Here is a 23721-nt window from a genome sequence, read left to right as displayed (position 1 = left end):
AAATATACCTGAGAAAATTATCTTGTTTCACATACCTCATGGTCGTTTGGTCACCTTTCACAAGAGCATCTGTGGCCTTCACTTAAATAGCTAACAAATTCGACGTCGAACATTATGCGAAACAGCACGTGCTCATGGAAATTTATCTGGTTTCCCTTCAACTTTGTTCTATATGGCAACGCACTATCATTTCACAATATTATAGTCAGTTTGCACTGTTACCATGTCAGTCGTTTTTCCACGCAGACTTCGCCAGAGAGCTTAACCGCATGATACACTCAGACGACAGAACTAAATCATTCAGAATGATATTATTCTGGATGAAAGCACCATTTCCTTGAGTTTGAGGAATAGGTGTTGCCTTCATCCACAGTTCACCAGCTCGCTTGCTCACTCTTTGCAAGTAGAAATCCAGTGACGTGGCAGGTTGCAGGTAAAATGCAGGTGTGCCCACATTGCGTCTGCAAGTTGTGCGGGTACATCAGCATCACAATGTTGCAGGTTGTGGGTGGCACGTCTGCGGGCGCGGTGCAGGTGCGAATTTACTTACCCGCGGTCACCTCTAGTTATAATTTATGCAAAGGGAAGTACAGTATAGACTTTAATAATATTGTACAGCTTAAGCTGTGATGCTGAAACCATTTGACAAAGGTTTGAAATTTGGAATGTACAGTTATAGCCACGTTCAATTGAAGAACGGCACCAGTGCCGTGAAGGCAGGGGCAGGAGTGTTCTTGCCTTCTGTCTCCTGTATTTATTACATGCAAGGCTTTACAATAGAATTTGTTCCCACCACACATGTGCCGAGCATGCATTAGTGAAACAGGTTTTGGAGACTGCGTTGTACAGCATGCATGGTACTGTTAGGTTGAACATGGCTATACCATCTTTCTTACCATTTAGGAATTCTTTATTTTCAGTCTTTTTCTTTTTCTTTTTTACTTACTTGCCTCAAACCAGAAGTTCCAGCAAAACCAATTTTTGATTATTAAATCTTTGCTGGGCCACCGTACCTTCATGTTCCCTCTTAACTGGACTTAACTCGGGATATTTCATCACTGTTTCAGGTCATCTGTTGGAATTTCGGGATCGAAGCGAGAGCTTTTCTACGCGGAAGTGACGGATGACATGAAGCAGACATCAGGTGGTGGGAATGTCACGGAAAACGAGATGGTTGAAGTAGTTGAAATCAGCATACCAGAAGCTTGGAAAATGATAACAGATGAAAGCGTCATGCGTCCCCCTGCGTGTCTCTTTGGAACTTTGTGGTTCCTAACGTGCAAGTACAAGGACGCAAAGCCTGGTACTGCATGAGATATCATGCAGCTTTCTTTAGTGCACTCCTGAACTTTAACGTATCTTTAGAGTGGATGTACCGTTACGGAAATGTAGAATTCAATAGGTGAGCAGTGAACCATCGTCACTGAGGTTTACATGGTACTGTATTACACACTGGCTAAAGTATACAGGGCACCCCACACAACGGTCGCCAAGCCTTAAAAAAACAAACAAAACAAAGCTATATTTGTGGATGAAGCCAACTGCATGTTGTTTGGGTCACATAAGCTGATAGTCAACATTTTCCCATTTATTTATAAATTTATTATTCCCATTAATTACCTAATTAATTTAAATTACTTAACTAACCTTTTGATTAGTGACTTGAGAGCCAAAGTGTCAATAGACAGGTCGTAGAGTAAGCTGAGACATTTTCTACATGTCACTATTCATGTCATCCAGATAATTTAAAGGGGATTTAAATCATGATGGTCAGTTTCTATTATACATGTTCATTACCACCCCTCCGAGACAGAGACACTCTGATTGCACCCTTCAGACCTTTCATTTCTTCTAATTTGAGCTCATCTTTCACGAATTGTTATAGTTTATCAAAGAAGCCAATATCATTTACTTGACTTCACTAGCTACAACACATGTATATTAAAAGGAGTGCCAAACAGTATTTTCACTACCCATTTAGTTGGCCCTTGTCATGAGGGTATTGAAGGAAAAATGTATTGAAAGAGGAAAGTGGGTTTTAGTAGACTGGAGAAGGTTCACGATAGCATTTCTGAAAATGTAGTAAACCTATCACACTACAGTACCTACGTATTCCTTTGCAGCGGCTGACATCACATTCCTCAGCTTTGACTTGAGAGCAGCCTTTGTCGTATCATTCTCATTTCATACTTCTGATTCACTAAAACTACCTGTTTTCTTCAGGTGAGTACAAGAAAATGACAGGCGACCAAGTGGTAGGTACAGATTATTTAATGGCTGAGGAAAAAATGCAAACTCCAATGATGATGCGTGCAGAGCGTGGACCATGGTCAGTGTCTCAACACACTCTGGCCCACTGTTGAATGGTATCACTGATGCCATCTGTTGCTGGCCTACTCAATTTCAAGCTGGTCATTGAAAAAGAACTGGTCATTGCTGAATAGACCACCTGGGAGCTGAACTTCACATGTGCATGAAGCTTGTCACGTCCATAAAGTAGCTTTTTGTTTGGCTGTGGGGCAAGATATTTTAAAAATATTGTTCATGCTGATCAGTACCAGGTTATCAGCACTGGACAGCTCGTTGGATGTGGGTGTTTGCTGTCTCTTCCAAAGAAGAAGACGTACAGCACTCTCTTTCATGTCTGTGCCTTTCGCAGTGTACTTGTGTTTTGAGTCATTTTCCAGCAAGAAATAAATAACCAGGGTGTTAAAACAGGATGTGTTCTTGAATCCAGCAACTGACTCCATTGATCCATCAATGATCAGTTGCTCGACTTCTGCTGAAATTAAGCTTTGAAGTGCGAATCATGTGGACTAAAATTTGTCTACTCCAGGCACAGAGTGGCACTAGAGCAGGACTGCACACGTGGGATTCATTGCTGTTCTCATCCAGTGAATGGACCTGTAGAAGGTAAAAATGTCAAAGGATACGAACATCGGGAAAGTCAGGGCATCACTAATGTCCATGGTCCTACCTGACACTGCTAGTCGAAGGACATGGGGCATGATCTTCAACTTATCGTTGTCCTGTAACGCGCGTTAAATGCACCACTTCGCCCGTGATTCGCCACAAGCTCCCACGCAAAGGCCAATCACAACGTTTATTTGAGGTTTCCAGATGGACATTGTGGCATGTATCATGGTGACAGCACCTGCACTGCTACATGATGCATGCCCATTGCTTGACATTAAAATTCCTTCTCTCCCCCGTCCAGTCCACTTGAAGAGTGAGGATACAGCAAATTGCTGGTTTCACCTGCGACAGGATAGTATACAGATCTGTGCTACAGTTGTGGGACTTGAATTGTATGTTTGGTGGAAATCTCCCTTTTCCTGATAGGGTTTATTTTTTGCAGCTAAATTTTGTTCGCCTTTCGTATCTAGGACTGAACTATTGTCCGCCGTTTTGTTTGCTGTTCCGGCACGTTGCAAGGCTTGCAATTCACATTGTGGACTAAGAAGCCAGGATGGACTGGTCTACCTTCAGTCTGTATGACCTATGGTGTACCTCTTCAACTGCTTTCTGGTTGAGTGACGGTAGATGCGATACGTTGTGGAATGTTGAGTAACGTGGTAACCACTACGGAACAACGAGGGTGTCATGTGAGTGATCCCTCTATTGCTCCCCTTACAGAGTGCATTCCTGTTGCTGATATTCTCGGATATTTTGTGGTTTTTAGTTGCATAATATTCTTAGAGTCCTTCGGAGCTGAGTACCATACAACATTTACATTGATAGGAAACATACTATTTAATGCTGCCAACGAGCGGAACACCAGCTAATGTTGCGTCCACAAGAGAGGCGTCGACCAAGATGTTAGCAGGGATCTTAGCCTTTAATGAAACAAAATGGTAGTGCTTTTAAAGCGATAGGTAGAGCTTCTATATCCTGTGGCCAGCAGGATGTCTGTGTGATGTCTTGGGTGTCTCAGTCTCTCCATAAAAAAGCCATGTACATAATTTGAATACGTAACCATTCCATGCCTTGCAGACTCTTAGCATCTCAAGAAAAGCCACATTTGTTGTACCTTTACATGGATTACCTACTTACTTTTTCAACATGCGAGATGTCATCATTTTGACACGTGGAAGATGCCATGTGCACCATCAGGGAAAGGGCCAGGTGTTCCCTTCTGGCCTAATGTGGTTTCAGTCACTTTCTTTCCAAACCTCTCAGGCTAGTCAGAACTGATGAATGAAATATAAAGTAAGTGCCAAACAGGTTGGAATCCTAATATAGAATACGTTTTTTTAATGACACGGGGGCTTTGGACTAGATTTGGGTTAGCTTGACTTTAACAAAAGCCCTCACGTGACCTTGCTTCGTTTCCGCGAAAAATCTTTTCACTGCAGCCAGTGGGGCTTGACCAGTGTTTGTGGTTTCGATATCAGACGGCTTACCATACCTGCAGTGAAGTACAAGCTTGCACCTCTGAAAGAGACTGAATGTGGGCTCACTCCTCCATGTGGCCACACATGGTTCATGCATTGTCGAAGCAGAATGGTGCAAGATGAGAAGCATGGGCAAAACTCAAGTGCCACTGAACTTGCAACTATGCATAATTGCTGCATCTCCACAAGGAAACTCGTGCATGGATCGTGCCTGGTCTGAACGCACATTGCCAAATTTAATTGCCAAACCAATTGAGAAACATATTCTATATGCAACAATTTTGACAGTGGTGCTAGAAGTGAGAGACGGAGCTATCCCCCAGGGGCTGCTTTTTTTTAATTATTTTGAGAAAAATGTGTACAGGCTGTACTGCAGAATGTGTGCATTCTGTACTTCAGGCGATGTTTTGAAATGGTACAGTGCAGTATTATTTGAAACCCATGCCTAGACTGAAATTGCATTTGAAATTAAAGTGCCTTTTTTTGCAAAGTTTGCTTGTTGTAGTGATGTTTACAGACTAAGTCAGTGCGTTCAGCATCGGTGATGCAGGGCAGAGCCAGAAGTTACACACCATCACTTCAATGATTGGGAACTGAAGGGGAAGGGTCTGACAAGAGGGCCCTGTGAGGTAAAGGTGCATGTGGCCCCACGATTTCTATAACAAGTTTTGCCTGTCAGATATGCAGTTTATAGGTGCAGATGGGGGAGTGTTGTTTCTAAAACATCCATTTGGGCCTGTTGGTACAATTCCTTGACGATAAAGCGCTAGAAGAGACAAATACAGACGACACAACATAGAGCACAAGTTGTTGTAGCATAGAGTTGTTTCTAGCAAAGTTAACTGACAGTTTCGTTGCTGAAGATGGTGTTAGACTGGCTCTGCTATCTGCCGTGTCTGACTAGTTGTTAATGGTCAGCTGTAGCAATACATAACCCCAGGCAGCGCTTGGTGTAACAGGAGACTGCTAAAAATACCATTAATAGTAGCACCCCAGCCCGGGGGGGGGGGGGGGGAGCCACCCATACCTACTGGCTTTTTTTGTATTTCTCGGTATTATCGGGGCTACTGTAAGATATTTGGAATGTATTAAAGTAGCACAGTTAAGTCATTTTTAACACCCTATTTTCTTTGTATAAAACTGCTAAGCAGGCCAGAGGGATGCACCAGAAGAATTAATTCACCTCATAGAGTCATAATTATCGCAGAAATTGAATTTAAAGTACGCCGCAAAAAGCGACCGTGCGCAGCGGCAGTGGAGAGCAGTACCAGCCTGTGATATGCCTGGGACCTCGCGCCGACGCTACAGGGGCCACGCTCGCTGATTGGTCCAGAGAAATGTCTGCTACTCCACTGTCGTCTGCTACTCGGCTGTTCGTGGTTCTAAAAAAGCATTGCTCCTGGCTCGGGCATGATTCGGTGCGCTTTTTCTCCTGGGAAACTGGCGAAACTGGTTTACGGCGGCTACAGCCACTGTACGGGGGCGAAGGGACAGGGCGCTGACCCCGACTGACCAGCGAACCAGAACGGGTTGCCCACCCCTGTAACGTCACGGTGGCGTGGCATCATACTTCTCCTCCTCGTTATACAGGTTATACCCGGAACGGCGAGTTAAGGGTGAACGCGCGGAGCCATATTTATATGCATTTTTTTCTGGGAAACAAATTGCACACATCAAACCCTTTCGCGCTATTCGGTAAAATGACACACACACTTTCATCGGACGTCTTAATTTGAATTTTTTTTTGGATTGCCCTCTGTACTCCTTTAAGGTGGGGTGGGGGTGCTGTCGTAGCGTAACCAGAAAGATATTTCGGGAGTTCTACGGGAACTTTACATAGGGGAGAGGGTTCCACCTCTGTCTTTTTCTCCCAAATGCACTACCAAACGTACGATTTTGGGGGTTTGAACACCCCCCTCCCCCCTTGCTACACCACTCCAAGCTGTGAAACTCCCTGTTATGCTTCATCAAGAGTCGTCCTGTGGTCAACTTCTGCTTGGGGCAGCGTATGACCAGGAATGATTTCAGAGTCACTGTCAGATTGCACAGTACTACTAATAAACAAGGATTCGGCGTAGAAGTTACATGCTTGTGGCGGCCAGTGGTGCCCAACCTAACCTAATAACCCAACCCAACCTAACCTCACCTAGAGGCGAGCAATATGGTACACGGTTCTGTGTTGAGAAGTGCGGCAAATACAAAAATGGGAGGCATTAAAGGAGCGTGGAAGGCACTTGGAACATAAATTTTTTTACCGCGTCACTGCCTTCAGGAACCGTCACACAAAACATTTCCTTTGGGAAGTACGAATTTACTGAGAAAATTGCTTTGCAAGACATCGCGCAGCGACCTCGCCCAGCGACTCCTCACGTCTCGCGACGTCAGGTGGCAAAGCGCTTTTCATTGGCCAATGAGAACCATCTGCTAGCGAGAACAACCAGTCGAGACGTGGGAGGGGCGGCGCGAAATACGACTACAAAAAGAAAGAAAGGAAAAAGAACCCGCTCGCCTCAGTCTTGGCGAGGCACATGACGTTGCAGCCGAGGGGAGCAGGTTTTCTGATCCGCGAGATTGAAAGCTCTCTTGCGCTCCAGGATTACGCGCTGCACTCGTAGTTTTTGTACGAATGTGGTTTCCAGGGCTTCTAATCCTAGCTATCCCGACATCTTTGTTCTCGTGTTCTCGGGTCCTTTTATGCTCCTGTAATGCGCTTATTAGAAATGACTCGTTCATGCAATCCGATGACGGCGTAGGTTGTGACGGGGCCGTTCCAGCCGAAACCAGCCAGAGGTGTAGCTCGACCCTCTTAGATTTCGCTGTGTGTATTTCATTTCATTTATTTTGTTTTATTCCACCCAAGATACATCACAACTGGGAATCATAGTCATGGAGGAGCCAGAGGGAAACACCCGGTTTACCGTATATGATTTACCCGACTTACCGGTTATGTAGGATATAAACTTTTTTTTTCTCAAGATTTAGTTTTCTTGAGCATTGGGGGTGCCTCGAACTTGGCCCAAACATGAAAAAGTGTTGTCCGTTCCGCACGTCCTTCTGGCACATACAGACGGCATTTCTACGCTTTCTTTGTCTATAGTGTTAGAGGGGAAGGGTCATCTAGCTTCCCGAAGAGCATATGGAACGAGAACAAATCCGGTGACGTCGTGAGAGCTCAAGAACGGAGCGCGTTTGGGGTAAAGTTTTAACGATAAATTTTTGGCAAGTTAGCATTCTCTGCCCGAGATTATATATGCTCATAAACTACTGTATGTAGATTCGCTGCACGTAAAGATATGAAGCTGATCTATATTCGTTGTTGAAGTAAGCGACCGAGAATATAGACCATTCGTAAAAAATGACGCTTTTCATATAGTATTTTCACATACCTGAGGTCGTCGAGGAAGTGAAGGAAGTCGTGCCATTTGTAGAACAGATCATTGAAAATCTACAGGTGTTTTTTTGTTTCCTTAAACGAGGAAAAAAATAAAAAATTCGTCGCCATATACCGCTGCAGGTCATTCGTTAGTTGAGGTCATCTACGAAGTAAAAAGTGATGCCTTTGTGACTCTCTCCATAACCATTTTGAAAATCTACAGATGTATTTGTTCTCACGCGAGAAAAAAAAAATCGTCAGCTCACTTATATCCCGCCTGTAAGGTAATACCATTATCACCCTTTGGACGAATTTCGCCTCACTGCTGTTCTGCCAAGTCCCACCTATTTAGTGACTCTAGTCCCACCAACTTAACACTCGCAGGCACTGCTTCGGAACAGATTCGTCGTCATTTATGATTGTTTTTACATACCTGAAGTCGTCTGGGAAGTGAAAAAAATGCATGCCTCATTGTGCTTCACGTTCAGTAGTTTCTCCTCCAACCGTATGTCCTCGGCTGTGAGCCATAACGCATGCACTCGATCTCTTCAAGCTTTCTTTCACCCAGGGGAACAGCTGTGCAGGTACCAGAATATCTGCATTCAATTCAATGCATTCACATTGCCCTTTACCACGGGACTAGGCAAACAAGTGCTACGTAGCATGCCAATGCCATGCTTGTGGAGACAAAGGTTAGGAATTGTAATTTCTGTTTTTCTTTTGCGACGCGCCATCAGAGAAGTAGTACATTTCTCGGACATTGTTGAATAAACAAGTGGCGAATGGTGTGTACCGTAACATTGTCATGACTCCTGAGTCAGGCAACCAGAAACGACGACGAAGCTGCTACGAAGAGACTGCAGTGAGTACTCGAGGTAGAACTGTAGAACTAACAGTAGAAGGCGAACTTCCTTCAAAAGGTGATTATGATACCTTACAGACGGGATATGAAATGTGCTGACGATTTTTTTTTCTCGCTTAAGAAGAAATACACATGTAGACTTCCAAAATGTTATGAGAGAGGGTGTCTTCCACAAAGGCACATTTAGTTTACTTCCTCAACTAACGAATAACCGGCAGCGAAGTATGGGGGCGAATTTTTTTTTTTTCTCGTTCAAGGGAAAAAACACCTGTAGATTTTCAATATGTTATAGGAGAGGATCTGTTCTACAAATGGCACGACTTCTTTCACTTCGTATAGACGACCTCGACAGGTACGTGAAAATACTATCTCATAAGTGTCTTTTTTTGCGAATGGTCGATATTCTCGGTCGCTTAGTTAAATAATGAATATAGATCAGCTTCATACTTTTACGTGAAGCAAATCTCCATACAGTAGTTTATGAGCATAAATAATCTCGGGCTCCTGGGAGTATGCTAACTTGCCAAAGATTTATCGTAAACGTGGCCTCAAACACGTTCCGTTCTTTAGCTCTTACACGTCACCGGATTTGTTCTTGTTCCATATGCTCTTCGGGGAGCTAGATGACCCTTCCCCTCTAACACTGTAGAGAAAGAAAGCGTAGAAATGCCGTCTGTATGTCCCAGAAGGACGCGCGGAACGGACAGCAATTTTTTCATTTTTGGGCCAAGTTCGAGGCGCCCCCAATGCTCAAGAAAACAAAATCTTGAGAAAAAAAGTTTATGTCCTACATACACACCCATAAGGGAATACATACATACTTTTTTTTTTTTTTCAGCGAAGTTTAAGAGGGTCGAGCTACACCTCTGGCTGGTTTCGGCTGGAATGGCCCAACGCAGACGGAGAAGGCCATCTTGTGTTCTTGATTACCTTGAGGCGAAAAATAAATTGGCGTCAGAGAAGCACAAACTGAAATGTTTGTTGATGGTTTCATTAAGTGCGATAAGCCATATCTATACAAGTAAGCGGGCGGTGGCGTGTTTCGTTTTTTATTTGTTTTTGTTCTCATCAAAAGCGCAATGGTTTCTTCTGCAAGGGGTGTCATTATTGCTGCACTTGCAAAAAAGGCTCTGTCGAGTGTTCTGGCCATGGCTCATGCAAAGCCAGTAGATACGTCACACGAGTCATCGAACGTACCAGGGAACTGTAGGGACTGTCGCGTCCGTCGCGGTCGATTCCGATTCTACAGTGCCGTTTTATTTCGCGTTCGTCACTGACCGCCGAAATTCCGACGCGAATTAGTTGTTCCCGTTCGGTTTGATGTAACGCATGGCAAGAGCAGACGACGGATGTTGAGAGTATTCCGGAATTCCCTCTCTGGAAATCGAAGATAACGTCATTCGGACCAATCAGCGAGCGCCCTTTGGAGCGGACAGGTTCAATCAGGCAGCGGCTGGAGGGCCCTTGGCGACCGACCGGAGGCGGGAGGGAAGGCGTCTGCTCGTCGCGGAGAGTCTGTGATCGGCTTCTGGAATGTTGTTTCTGGTTAGCGTCAGACGTGTTCGTACTGAGCCTGGAGCGTAAAGGCTGACCCGCATTGAGCGATTTTTGCACTCGAAAACGCGACGCGCGACAAACTCTGTCGCTGACGCGAGGGAAGATACTCCGGCATGGAACAAGAGATCGTCGTGCACGGCGTGTTCCCAGTGTTGCACGAACACAGGGACATCAGTGTGCGGCGATACTGTGCCTGAAAATATAACAAGATGATCGCTAAAGTAATAAATACCTCTTTAAAGTGGCCTTGTAGTTGATATGCAACGTGTCAGTTATTTTGGGGATGACTATTAGGTCTCGATAAGCTACACAAATGTTCTTGCATGCGAAACGGCGTGCTGAACTCAACTATGCCACATCAAGTCTCCGGGTAGCATTTTTGTGCTCGACGGAATGGACGTCCGAAAGCATTGGTTTTGTTACGATGGAGAATAAAGCAGGAACATAGAATAAAATGTTTTTCTTTATCTATCCATCCATCAGCAACCGCAGGCGTGCACGTAGGGCTACCCTACCAGACAAAGCGGAAGCCCTTGCAGTCACGTGATCGCTCCACCAGTTCTCATTGGCGAAAGTCCCTCCCAACTTCCGGCAGCGTCGCGACGCTGAGCGTTTGCTTTTTCTTCTCTTTCCTATGCCAAAATCTGCCCGCCGACGCCAACGCGCGCGAGTCGCGAGCAAAATCGCTTCATGCGGGTGAGACTTAACACCGTGTTCCACGAAACATATGATGGAGTCAGAACTCGCACTGATATGCGAAAATCAGCTATTTACCAAGGGCTTTTCCCTTAGTACATTGCGGTGCGAACACGAAGCAGACGACCTCGAAGACAATCGCCTGCGCTACGCTTCCATTCGTGTGCTTGGTTGACATCATCATGGTGTTACTATCGCTGGGGCTTCCTCTGCAGAGGGAGCGCGAATCTTCAAAACTCGTTTATTTAATATGTAAGCTGTTTTCGGGAGAGAAATTTGACCAAGTTGACTGTGAAGCGGTGACGGAATTTACTGTATCGATATCGTACACACGTTTCGGGATGCGATAGTCCATTTAAAGTAAGTAAGTATTATCTGAAAAAGGAAAAAAAAAATCGGTTGGACTCTGTCCTAAAGACGTGGCGTATGCTGCTATCTGTTAGGAAGGCGCAAAGTGCCTTTAGAGCTTTAACAGAAGAAGAAGATACTGGCGAGTGAAGACGACATTTGTTCGAGCTCCTACGTTAGGCCTAGTTTCAGTTTGAACAGCAGTTTTCAGTCAGGTCGTTTGCAACGACCTGTGGGCTTTTAGCCGAAGCATGCAGGACACCTCGGAAGGATTAGCCGTACCGACCCTCATGGAATCCTCGCTGCGAGCTGCTAATAGCGGTAGGTCATCTGCTGCGTGCAAGCGCTTCAGAACAGATGAGAGCCAGTCTCCATCTGAAACGAATTCACGTTGTCAAAGTCCGTTATTATCACGTGAAGAAAACCTTGAAGGCAACAACCAAATGGAAGACGATGAAGGATTTGTAACTGTTGTTGCAAAGAAGAACAGAAAGTCTGGTATTCCTGTCATACTGCGACCAGTAAAAGCAGATGTCTCGTTCCTACAAGTGAACCCCAACACAATAGCCAGCGATGTTATGAAGGCGACCCAAGAGCGAATTAAAAGCAATCGCATCTCCCGAGATGGTAGCCTCATTATTACGGTGGCGTCGCCCACAGCTACGAAAGCGCTCCTGGCACTTACAAGCATTGCGAATGTGGCTGTAACTACCCGAATACCAGAGTCTTATGCAAGAAATGTTGGAAAGATCACTGGTCTCCGCATTCCCTATACGGATGAGCAATTACTGGACTTTCTAAAGCCAGTCGGGGCTATCGAAGTCCACCGGCAGCGAGGCTTTAACACCGACGAAACTGGTGTCACAAGAGTCAGGCAATACGACAGTGTGATTATCACATTCAGATCAGACATGTCCATGCCTGAAGAGGTTACCCTAGGATTCAACACTTTCAAGGTTCGGGAATTTCTATCCCCAACACAATGCTATAAATGTCTCCGCTTTGGACATATAGCCAAAAACTGCAGAGGAACGCAGAAATGTAAATCCTGCGCTGGACCGCACAGTCACAAGGACTGCACATGTAGGCGGGAACGCCGCTGCGCGAATTGTAACAGTCCACATGCAGCAACATACGGAGGATGTCCGTGTCGACGCGCAGCCGTCGAAGCCCTCAAACAGCTAGCGTATGATGGAGTCTCAGGGGCAGCAAATAGTGGATCATTGAATCGCAAGATGGTTCGCCAACCAGAGAGTACTCAACAGCCAAACCAACAAGCGTGTTGCTCAAGTGACTTTCCACGTCTTCCCGAAGCCAATGAGTTGGGAAGGCCCCCATTGCCACCACGCGATCGGAAACCTAAACCTCAACAGCCAAAACAGCAGCCCCAAGTTAACGCCTGGAAGAAGGACAGGGCCACGGTCACATCGAAAGTCCAAAAACCGTGCCCCAAAATTCCTCCTCCCCCGCCACCAACTGCGAGCAATGTCCCGCTCGATCCGAAGAAGTCCCAGTACACGGACTTTGTTGTCTACATAGTGCCGTTCCTGTTTGCTGCTCTGAAGGCCGTAATGGCTGCTCTTCCCAATGCCAAGGACCTCCCCGAAGTCCAGCGCGTTCTAGCATTTGAGCCAATCCTGTACAAGACACTCGTTCACACCAGTCATGAATAGGATATATAACAGTGCCTTTATCATGCAGTGGAACTCTCGTGGACTCAAACAAAAGATTGGAGACATAAGGAATTTTTTATACCGCTACCCTGTCCCAGTACTTGCCCTATCAGAACCACTCATAGACACAACATTTCGCATCTCGCAATATGAACTGTATCACTCTTCTGCGAGAGTATCCCGGGCAGCACTGGCAGTACATCGGACATTATCGAGCAGCAAAATACAAGGTTACTGCCAAAAGGACATAGAATATATTATATGCAAGATCAAGATCAGGAAGGTTAGCTACACTGTAGCAAATGTGTACATCCCGCCATCTTCCACGTTCCAAGTCAACTCCCTCGACAGCCTATTGGCCAGTCTTCAGAAGCCGTTTATAGTGTGTGGCGACTTTAATGCTCACTCGCCCCTCTGGGGAGGTGCCAAGCTAACCAAGCGGGGCCGAGAGGTGGAACTCCTAATCCGTAAGCACAACCTTTGTATACTCAATGATGGATCAGCAACATATATCCGTGGTCCCTCATATGGAAGTGTGCTGGATTTAACACTGTGCAGTCTGGATATTGTGCAACACCTCACCTGGTGTACTGATACTGCGACACAAGAGGCAGTGATCACATACCATTGTTCATTGTACATAGCGACGTGAAGGACATAGTGAAGACAAGGAGAACTGTTTCACTCACCAACTGGAAAGTGTTCCGGCAGCAGAACACATCCTCACTGCCTGGGACTCAAACAGCAGAGGAGTTTACTACAACAATCCAAAACAACATCAAAGCGACCACGAAGAGGGTAAACATCCCAACAAGTTATACAAGTATTGACGCCAAATTTGAACAGCTACGGGCAGAAAGGCGCCGTGCTGAACGCAGGTATAGGCAGTGATTTCCCCAGAAATTCACTGCTGGGGGGGTGCCGACCTTTCAAGGGGGGGGGGGTATGCTTGGTGAAAATTCCACTTACAGAAGTTTTCTTAGACACAGAAGGAATTGTGGCACAATGGTGACATCTGCACAACTTTCCCGTTTTATTTGTACATGTTATTACGTTAGAACACGGTACATTAGAATACAGATTCATTATGAAGGGCATTTTAACATAATGCATAATTGCATGACCGACAAAGGAAAAAGACTAGCACCCTGTCTCACGAACTCAATGAGAACCTAGCAACCAACGGAGGAAACCTTAGACGAAAAAAAGCAGAACAGCTCGCTTGACTGAGTTGGGCGCAAATGGTTCTTGATGATCCACATTGAGTGTGCGTGCCCGCACGCATTTTTGCTCGTATATGTGCGCAATATATGTATTTGACAGTTACTTTCAAATGATTTTGGACAAATGCATGGTACGATCATCTGCATGACTGTGGTCATACAGCCCAAGCTTGACAGTACAGGATGTAATTCGCTGCGCCGGACTCACTACATGGTCGAGCTGGGTTGGGTCACCTGAGCAATTTCAGGGGGGGGGGGGTGTTGCAAAAATCCAGGGAGCGTGTACACCCCCCCCCTGGGGGGGGGGTGTAGGGAAATCCCTGGGTATAGGAGATCAGGGGATGTAAGTCATTGGAGAGAAGCCGTAGCTCTTAAAGCCCGCATACAGAAGCACTTGAAACACCTTTCCATACTAAAGTGGAGATCTACGTGCTCAGCTATGACGCCATCGAACACAACTACCCGGCTCTGGCAAATAGTGAAAAGTCTGAAATCCTTGCCCAGGCAAATATCCCCTTTCAGAGCAATCAGCCTAAAGGAAAGCCGGACGGAAAAGGAAATCGCTAGTGACTTTCTAAGAGTAATACTGCACCTTCTGAGTCCTCCAGGGGGCTGATACACCAGCAGTCAAAGAGGGAAGCTACAGTCAGGCTGAACCTGGCCTCCAATCACGGGAACAGAGATCTTGACTCGGACTTCACCCGCACAGAACTCTTACAAGCCATTAAATTAGCCAATTCAAAGAAATCATCACCTGGGCCTGATGGCATCACCTACGACTGTATTGCCAATCTTGGCCCGAGCGGAACTCAAGCTCTGATCAAGCTGTACAACGAAAGCTGGGCCACTGGTCAGATACCTCCGATATGGAAGACAGCAATAGTGATACCTATTCTTAAGCCCGGAAAAAATCCAGCAGCCTTAAACTCATACAGAGCAATAAGCCTTACTAGTTGCCTGCTTAAAGTTATGGAGAGAATGGTACTTGCCCGTTTACAATGGTTCATAGAGAAGGAAAAAATTCTACCTGAAGAATTTGCGGGATTCCGGCGAGGCAGGTGCACAATGGATTGTATCATGGACTTAGTGAGTGCAGTGGAGCATAACAAGGCGAACAGCAATATCACAGTTGCAGTCTTCTTTGATATTAATAGTGCCTTTGACACTGCCTCACATACTCTCATATTAGACACCCTCAGATACTTCGGAATAAGCGGAAGACTATACATCTGGATCAGAGATCTACTATGCAATCGCAGCATCTTCATGAAAACAGCAGACGGTGAGTCGCCCTACCACACTATTGGACAAGGGGTCCCACAAGGGGGCGTTCTTAGCCCCACACTTTTCAATATCCTAATGGCATCTGTCATAGCGTTACTACCGCCTAAGGTTCACTGTACTGTCTATGCTGATGACATCTGCCTCTGGGCATGTGGTAGGCAGTCAGAGCCCCTTAGACGCCGGTTACAGTACGCCATAGAAGCGGTCTCACATTTCTTTGAAGAACGAGGCATGGACGTGTCTACTGAAAAAAACTGTATATCTCCCTTTCACCCGCAAGCGTCGCGGCAACATCAAGCTTACCTTGCAAGGAGAACCCATCAAGCGAGTCACTACACACAGATTCCTCGGTGTTCACATTAACAGAATGATGTCCTGGACAAACGAGGTTAAGCGCCTGAACAACAAATGCAACGCTTACATGAACTTAATGAAATATCTCGGAGGCTACCGTTGGGGAAACACGCAAACATCGGCAGCTTTGCATAATTCTTTGATCAGGCAAAGTATACACTACAGCCTCCCCGTCACACAGAACCTCTCCGCGAAGCAGGAACACACCCTAGAAGCTATCTACGCTCGCAGTGCAAGAATAGTCCTCGGAGTTCCGAAAACAGTGCGGTCACAGTTGGTACTTGTCGAGGCAAAAGAACCTCCACTCGAAGCACATCGGCAAAGAGAAACCCGACGCCATCTGATCCGAATCATCACCAGGCACACTCAGCACCACTTGGTTAAAAAAATACAGGATCGCAAAAAATCTGCATTGCATCGGCACCTTGGAGTTATACACAAGTTTCTTCAAAAATGCAGAAAACGTACCCTTATACTCGTGAAAAGGCACCGTGGCTTCTGCCGACCATGGCCATCAGGACTGAAATCCCAGGTATTAAAAGGAAAGCTGACCTCCCACCCGTGGCGCTAAAGCAACTTGCACTGAGCTATCTGGAAGAAGCCCACCCGTCAGCAAAGAAGGTTTTTACGGATGGTTCTACTACGGCACTCGGCTCAACCAGCGCAGTTTATGGAGAAGACATTTCAAAAAGCTACAAGCTGTCACATACGACATCATCGACAGCAGCAGAACTGCATGGAATATTGAAAGCTCTCGCCTATATCAAGACATGCGAAATCGGCTCCTGGATTATTTGTAGTGACTCCAAAGCTGCTCTACAGGGACTATGTCTACCGGACATGACAAATTTGCTCCACTACAAGATTCACACTGATCACTCAGATGTAATCGAAAGAGGACACCATGTCAAACTACAATGGGTACCAGCTCACTGTGGTATCGACGGAAATGAACTAGCTGACAAGTTGGCAAAAGAGGCCCTGTCTCACCAGAAACGATCACCTATCCCGTTCACTAAAGGAGATGCAGTAAACCTGCTCAACAGCAAAACTAAAGTATACACGAAGAAACTCTGGCTGAAAACACTGCGATCAGAAGATTACATCAAACACATTGATCCAGAGCTCAAGTATTCCATACCTGTCAACATAAAACGGGAATACACCACATTGATTCACCGCATACGTCTCGGAGTCGTGCCAACCAACTCAGTCCTCTTCAAGCAGGGCAACGCAGACTCCTGACTGCTCAACGTGTATGCTTCCCGATACCACCCACCATGTCATCACTCAGTGCAAGAAGTTCTCCAAAGAACGTGAACAATTAGACAAGGAACTAAGAAAGCTTAGTCACACGCCTCTCACCTTTGCCAAGATAATGGGCAATTGGAATACAAGCTCAGACCGAAAAATTGCACTCACTGTGCTGTGTGACTTCCTCAAAGAAACGCAAATCGTGCAGAAATATTAGGACAGGTCCACTGAAGAAGAAACTCCGCATGTTGACAATCAGCAGATAGATCCAAAGTGCAAAGGACGATCCTCCTGCGATCTATAAATGTAATAATCAACAAGCTACCTAATCCAGCTAACCCCCTCCCCCCAGCCGACATACAAGCGAAGAAGAGGAACATACTCCTCAACTAAAAGAAATGGAGCAGCAGACCCCAAACTCGGGCGTCACCAAGCTCCAAAACGCAGCTACTTCTACTACTACTACTACTAGAGCTTTAACTTCTTAGTCATCCCAGTAAACCATATATATCCCAGGTACATCCTGGCGATATCGCAAATTGGATGTTAGGATATCCATGGGAGCTTCACAGAGAGCCCGTTTACGTAGAAAGTACATCCATGCGACTGCCAAATTCCTACTGTTTTCACATCCCAGAACCGTCGCATAGACATCTATTTTGGATATTTGGATGTTCAGGGGATATTTTAAAATTTATGCTATTTTTGCGTTGAATCAATTTCAAATTGATAGTTGATTGATTGATTGCTGTAGCAAATAGATGCTGCACACAGTAATTAAACAAAAAGGCATCTACCTTTGGTAGCACACCCCGCTTGTGGAGGGGTGCACTGTGACCTTTCGGCCACAATCCAAGATCAATGCAGACCACAGGTTAACAAATGTGCTCCCTTTTTGGCCCCTCCACCGCGTACGCGGATTTCAAGAGATACCAGAGCGAGCATATACTGAAATACAAACTCTTGGAGTACGTCCGTCAAGTGTAGCGTGGCGTATCACATTTGCAACGGTGACAACGTCTTTACAGTTAATTTGTGAGTCTGCAAACCATGTCAGCTTATACCTGCGAACGTTCCTGACACCCCATCCTAGCAGCTATCGTGTTTTTAACTCAAGCTACCGCCTATAGTGTGATTACTTGGTAAATAACGTAATAAACCCCAAAATTTTCCCCGTTTGCTTACGTCATGCCACTAACGGTCACGTGTCGTAGATGTCTCCGAAAAATAACGCGCGATTGCTCTATTCTTTTTACATCTACCAGATGTCCCAGGGATATACAAAGTAAGACACTTTTCGAAGTCACATTGTGGACGTACAAGTAACATCGCATAGACGTGGTGGATATGTGCGACGTGTGCGACCTTTGTGGGACGTACCTAGGATATTTCTGGTTTACTGGGATGTGTAGGCCATCTCCCCACTACTTTACAAAAGGAGAAAGGCCTTTGATCGAGGGCTTGAAGGGATTGCTTCAGTCTTGCTCTTGCTGGCTCGTAGCCTGGGCACTCCATTACAACGTTAAGTATGTCCTCTGGCACCTTGCATCTGCTCCAGAGGTTCGAGGCCACAATGCCTAATCTGTGCTTCGTCGTCGCGGTGTATATAAAGTAGAGCACTGCACGGGCCTAATTTTCAGGCCCGTGCCCGGCCCAGGCCCGGCTGCTACGGCCCGCCCCGGGCCCGACGTCTTCTATAGATTTCCAGCCCGGTCCGAGCCCGACTCCGCCGGCCCGGGCCCAGCCCGTACCCGACTGTTCCCATGCTCGGGTCCGGTCCCAGCCCGCCTCAGCTCTATGTGTTCTCGAGGCTCGGAGGCGTATTTAGATTTACTAAAAAGCACAAATTGTACTGTGGTACTGTGATGTTACACGTAAAGTTTGTCTGCGCAGTGTGGTCACATGTTGCACATGCCGCAGGGTAGGAATGCGGATAATTTGGACCACCTGGGGTTCTTTTGACGTGCGCTATGCTCTGGTCTCTGCTCTGGTCTCCCTTCAAATCCATGTATTGAAAGAGCAGCGAGGAAAAGGACGCAGCTAATTGGTGGAGAGTGAGGATGTACGCTCTGTGTTTTACAGGCTGTGCTTCTCTGCGGGCAAGCCGCTTTGTGCTTGGTGCTTGCTTGCTTGCTTGCTTGCTTGCTTGGAGGCAGCCCGCAGTGGCGCGTGGGCGATATCCATGTACCTTGCGGATCAAGAGAGACTCATTTCCGCTCTATTGCGCATGCACCGGTGTTATTCCCCCGTCTCGAACTCCTACGCGAACGAAATATGCCAGAACACCTAACCTAACTGACCCTCGCGCCGGACTCTCACGCGAATGAAATCTGTGAGAACGCCTAACCTAACTGACCCTCGTACAGGACTCTCACGGGAACGAAATATGTCCCAGCACCTAACCTAACTGGCCCTCGTGCCGGGCTTGCTCAGCGCGCCCACCACACCAAACGTCCCCAAATATGAGTGAGTGCACGTGTGAAATCCAGACCCATTACACGAAATAAGCATGATCACATATAATAAAGTATAGTTCTCATATGAGAATACCATGATACACCACACCCAATGAAAAAAAAAAAAAAGACATTAAAATTCAGCTGTCCAGTCTCGCCAGATATGTTCGCGTACATGCCCGACCATGGTCGCCGTTGTCGAGCCCGTACCCGGCCCGGGCCCGGTGGCTGAAACCCGAGCCCGGCCCAAGCCCGCATAAAAAACGCAAAGCCCGGGCCAGGCCGGGCTTTCGGGTAAGCCCGTGCCCGTGCAGTGCTCTACTATAAAGCACCAAGACGGATCCGGTGAATAGCTATCTCGAGGCTTCGGCCCTTGTCGTGTGGGATGACTGTTTGTGAGTCGTGGTGATGTGGGTCATGTAATCGGACTCCCGCTGGACATGTTTCCATGACCTGTTTGATCTTCTACTTGTGGATTTTCTGAGTGGCCTCTTCGCATCTGACTCGGAAAAAGGGATTTTAGACAACTTGGTTTTGCTGGTAGACTGCTTGGTTTTCATTTCCTGGCATTCCGCAGTGTGAAGGAACCCACTGCAGAGAGACTGTGTGTCCGTTTCTTGCAGTAGAGGTGAAGGCTTTTGCAATATTGTACACGAGCAGGTCGTCGGGGTTCTGTTTTCTGATGGTTTCCACGGCTACCTTGGAGTCTGTACAGACGACACATTTGTTCGCGGGAGAGCTGCCAATGTGCCGCAGAGCTTTTAGGATGCCGTGCAATTCTGCGGTGGCGCTACTCACCGGGCCGGTTATTGCTTCCTCAATTTCTGCTGTACTTTGTACTTCACCTTACCTTAGCATTTTTGTACAAGCAGTGAATGTCCCACAGGAGATGCTTCTTTCTAAAGTTGATTATCATCATCATTCTACGCGTTTTCATAGGAGCTGTTGCTGTCGTCTGTAGTCGTACGTCCGCTTCTGCGCGTTCAGAATTCAAATTTCCATTGTCCAATCATCAGTGGTGGGCAGTATCGCAGATACATGTATCTTCGATACAATCTTTCGATACATTTTGTGTATCGGTATTAGGTGTCGCGTGCCAAAAATAAGAGTATCGGAGTATCGGTATCGAAAATACATTTTTAGTGTATCGTGTGTTTTAACGATACTCGATACTAAAAAAAGACGCAAATATTGAGGCTGTTGTGAGACTTAGGGTCGGCGGCGCTCGCTCAGGCGGTAGTACAAGCCAGGCCGCAGCGGCGTAGACATGTCGACCATAAATTCGTTCGAAGCTTACGTCCGCGCGCGCGCTCCATCGTCAAGGTCGCCCTGAGAGGAGGCCCTCGGCCCTGCCCTGGGACGCGCTCGTGGGCGCGCGGCTTCTAGTTGGTTCCAGAAGAATCCCTTCCATCTCTTTCTACGGCGGGCGCGCCGAAAACGCCTTACACAGGACCAACCTCACGGCTTCTGGAACTGCGCTGCCCGATGTCACCCTCCTCAGTGCGCAAGAGCACGTCCACTTGACTTGAAGTATGGATTCCGCGTCTGCCATGCGGAAAGAATAACCGCCGGCTTAGCTTGAGCACTGTAACCCGTTCTACAGCTCACAATTCACAACGGCCAACTAAGAAAATCAAGTCAGAGGCAAAGTCAGAGGCTACCGGGTAAGTACTGCAGTACCAAACGATAAAAGCAGCAGAAAAAAAGTTTCAGGATTATTCGTATGTATAGTCAAGTGCTCACAGACCGGTACGCACGAAGAACATTGTCTTAAAGAATTGTTTTTTGCTAGGCTGCTTATTGATGCGATCGTTTCAACGTACCCATGGCTTCAGTCTGAAGTTGTAACAAGACTAGCTGCTTAGATAGTGCAGCTTCATTAAATCCGTGCGGTCAGATACGTTCAAGCCCTGTCAGAAAAAGTGCGCTATAAAAATACACTAAAGGCTCTAGAAATAACGAATAAATGTTTTTACTTCCCTAATCATATTACCAGCTTTATTATATTGTTATTTCAGTGATGTAAACTTCGCGAATCATAACACCAGCTTTATTATATTGTGATTTCAGTAATATATACTTCGCTAATCATAACACCAGCTGTATTATATTCGGGATTTCAGTATCGAAGTATCGACAATACAGTACCGAGTATCTATCGAAAGTCAATTTCGGTTCTGTATCTTGTATCGGTATCGGAAATACAATTTTTGAGGGTATCGAGTATCGGCATCGAAGATATGAAGTATTTTTTGAAGTATCTTGCCCAGCCCTGCTTCTGAGGACAGTTCATTCTTCAACGTGGAGGTCGTGTGAGCATCATCATCATCATCATCATCACTGCCACCGACCAATCGTCGTCTTCATCGTGGCATCGTCTATCCACAAAAGCGATGGGCGCGAGAGAGGCCACGGGAGTTCATCGGCCAGCGTCGACGTATTAACATCTATGAACTCTTTAATTCGGCCCTTTACCAACCTAAAACCTTAATAATCATCTATATCTTGTCTTTGGTAACACGCCTGCTGATCCGTATACCTTTATTCATGAACATCTGTCCTGGCCACGTGGGGACGTAATCTGGACCGCCACTTTGTCATCACCGGCCGTCAGCGACCAGCGGGGCCACGCCAGTAGTATGTATAGGGTGGGCGTAAGTGGGGATGAGAAACTACGGCACCCCCCCTGGGCCCTGCCCTGAGTCCTGCGCGTATTTTTTCCCGCGATCGGCGCGTGAGGGTTGTCCGCGCGCTTATAAGATGCAAAGAAGGGTCATACACAAAAAGTACAAGTGAAAATATATTTATTAAAGTCATTAGTGTCAGGAATTATGTTATGACTCTGTGTGAAGGAGAAAAACACAGCCAAAAAACCTGATGCAGAAGAAACACAATACACGTAACAACGATTATACTTATTACAGGCATGATGCAATAGCATTGAAGGAGTATAACACATCATACACAATATTTTTTATTAGTGGTAATCACGCGTTTTCGATTAACCAGAAGGGATAGCACATTTAATCAAAGAAGATATTTTTGATCAATATGATTACAATCAAAATTACAAGTTTTATTATAAAAAGTCCTACATTATTATACGTGAGCACCATAGTGGAGTTTTAATTACAAAGTTCTGATAGATGTATGTAACTTCAAGAACAATGGCTGGGCTGACTTCTCTAGGGATTTTTTTTCCAGCGCGCGGTGGGTGGCGCGCAGGTGAGGGGCTGTCCGGGTGCTTACCAGCAGGCCGACGGGCTCGGTGCGCCCTGGGCCGACTTCTCTGGCGATTTTTCCGCCTGGGCCGACTTCTCTAGCGATTTTTTACTTTTTTCAGCGCGCGGTGGGTGGCGCGCAGGTGAGGGGCTGTCCGTGTGGTTACTAGCGGGCTGAAGAGCTGAGCGTACACTTATGGTTGTACACCCTGGGCTGACTTCTTTGGCTATTTTTCAGCCTGGGCCGACTTCGTTCGCATTCTTTTTCAGGTGGCGCGTGAGTGGTTTACATGAAAGTAGGGACATGCACACTGTCATCCCAGCCAGGCGATGATACCGTCACACCTGGGCCGACTTCATTCGCGATTTTTGCCCTGGGCCGACTTCTTTCATAATTTTTTCCAGTTACAACAGCTGTGTGGTGGATGGTTTACATGCTAGTAAAGCCAAATAGTGGCAGGAATTATCTTGTAGCTGTGTGTGAAGGCGAAAAACCCAGCCAAAAAACATGAAACAGAAGAAACACAATACACATAATAAAGAATATGGGAAGCTAAGTTGAGAGAAAAATTCATCCAAAAAAAGGATGCAGAAGGAACACAATATACATAATAAAGAATATGGGAAGCTAAGTTGAATATTCCAACACGACACAATTATGCAATTTATTATGACGTGAGTAGCACACATGCAAGGAAATAATGAGAAACACGATCAACAGCTAATAGAGAACCAAAACAATGCACCATTCAACACGTAAACAAGAGGTACACAAAGGATAAATAATTGAAAAACAATCTATCAAAACGAGAAACATGCACACACTTAACACTGAATAGCAGAGAAACACTCTAAACGGCGCATCTGCCAATGTGTAAAGAACAGACACATGCAGGAAAATAATATCGAAACAAGCTATCAAACAAGAAACATTACGAATTTAATAAATTGAAATGGAAATAATCTATCTTTGGGAAAGCTAAGTTGAGAGAAAAATTCATAAAAAAAAACAGAAGGAAAGCAATA

The 23721-nt window shown here is 46.0% G+C and overlaps 1 protein-coding gene across 2 annotated transcripts in view; it reads left to right on the top strand.

The window, feature by feature from the left end:
* The window catches only part of LOC135396662 (uridine diphosphate glucose pyrophosphatase NUDT14-like), a 32347-nt gene extending 29629 nt beyond the window's left edge, over positions 1-2718 (top strand). For both annotated transcript variants that reach the window (XM_064627752.1, XM_064627751.1), the window contains one exon: positions 1068-2718. In XM_064627752.1, coding sequence (XP_064483822.1) covers positions 1068-1314 — 247 coding nt within the window. In that variant the 3' untranslated portion in view covers positions 1315-2718. The remainder of the gene's footprint in view (positions 1-1067) is intronic.
* Positions 2719-23721: the final 21003 nt, after the last annotated feature.

The sequence above is a fragment of the Ornithodoros turicata genome, chromosome 6 (genome assembly GCF_037126465.1).
Source record: "Ornithodoros turicata isolate Travis chromosome 6, ASM3712646v1, whole genome shotgun sequence".
NCBI lineage: Eukaryota > Metazoa > Arthropoda > Arachnida > Ixodida > Argasidae > Ornithodoros > Ornithodoros turicata.
Note: the sequence above shows the minus strand (reverse complement) of the source record. Positions and strands in the feature narration are given on the sequence as shown.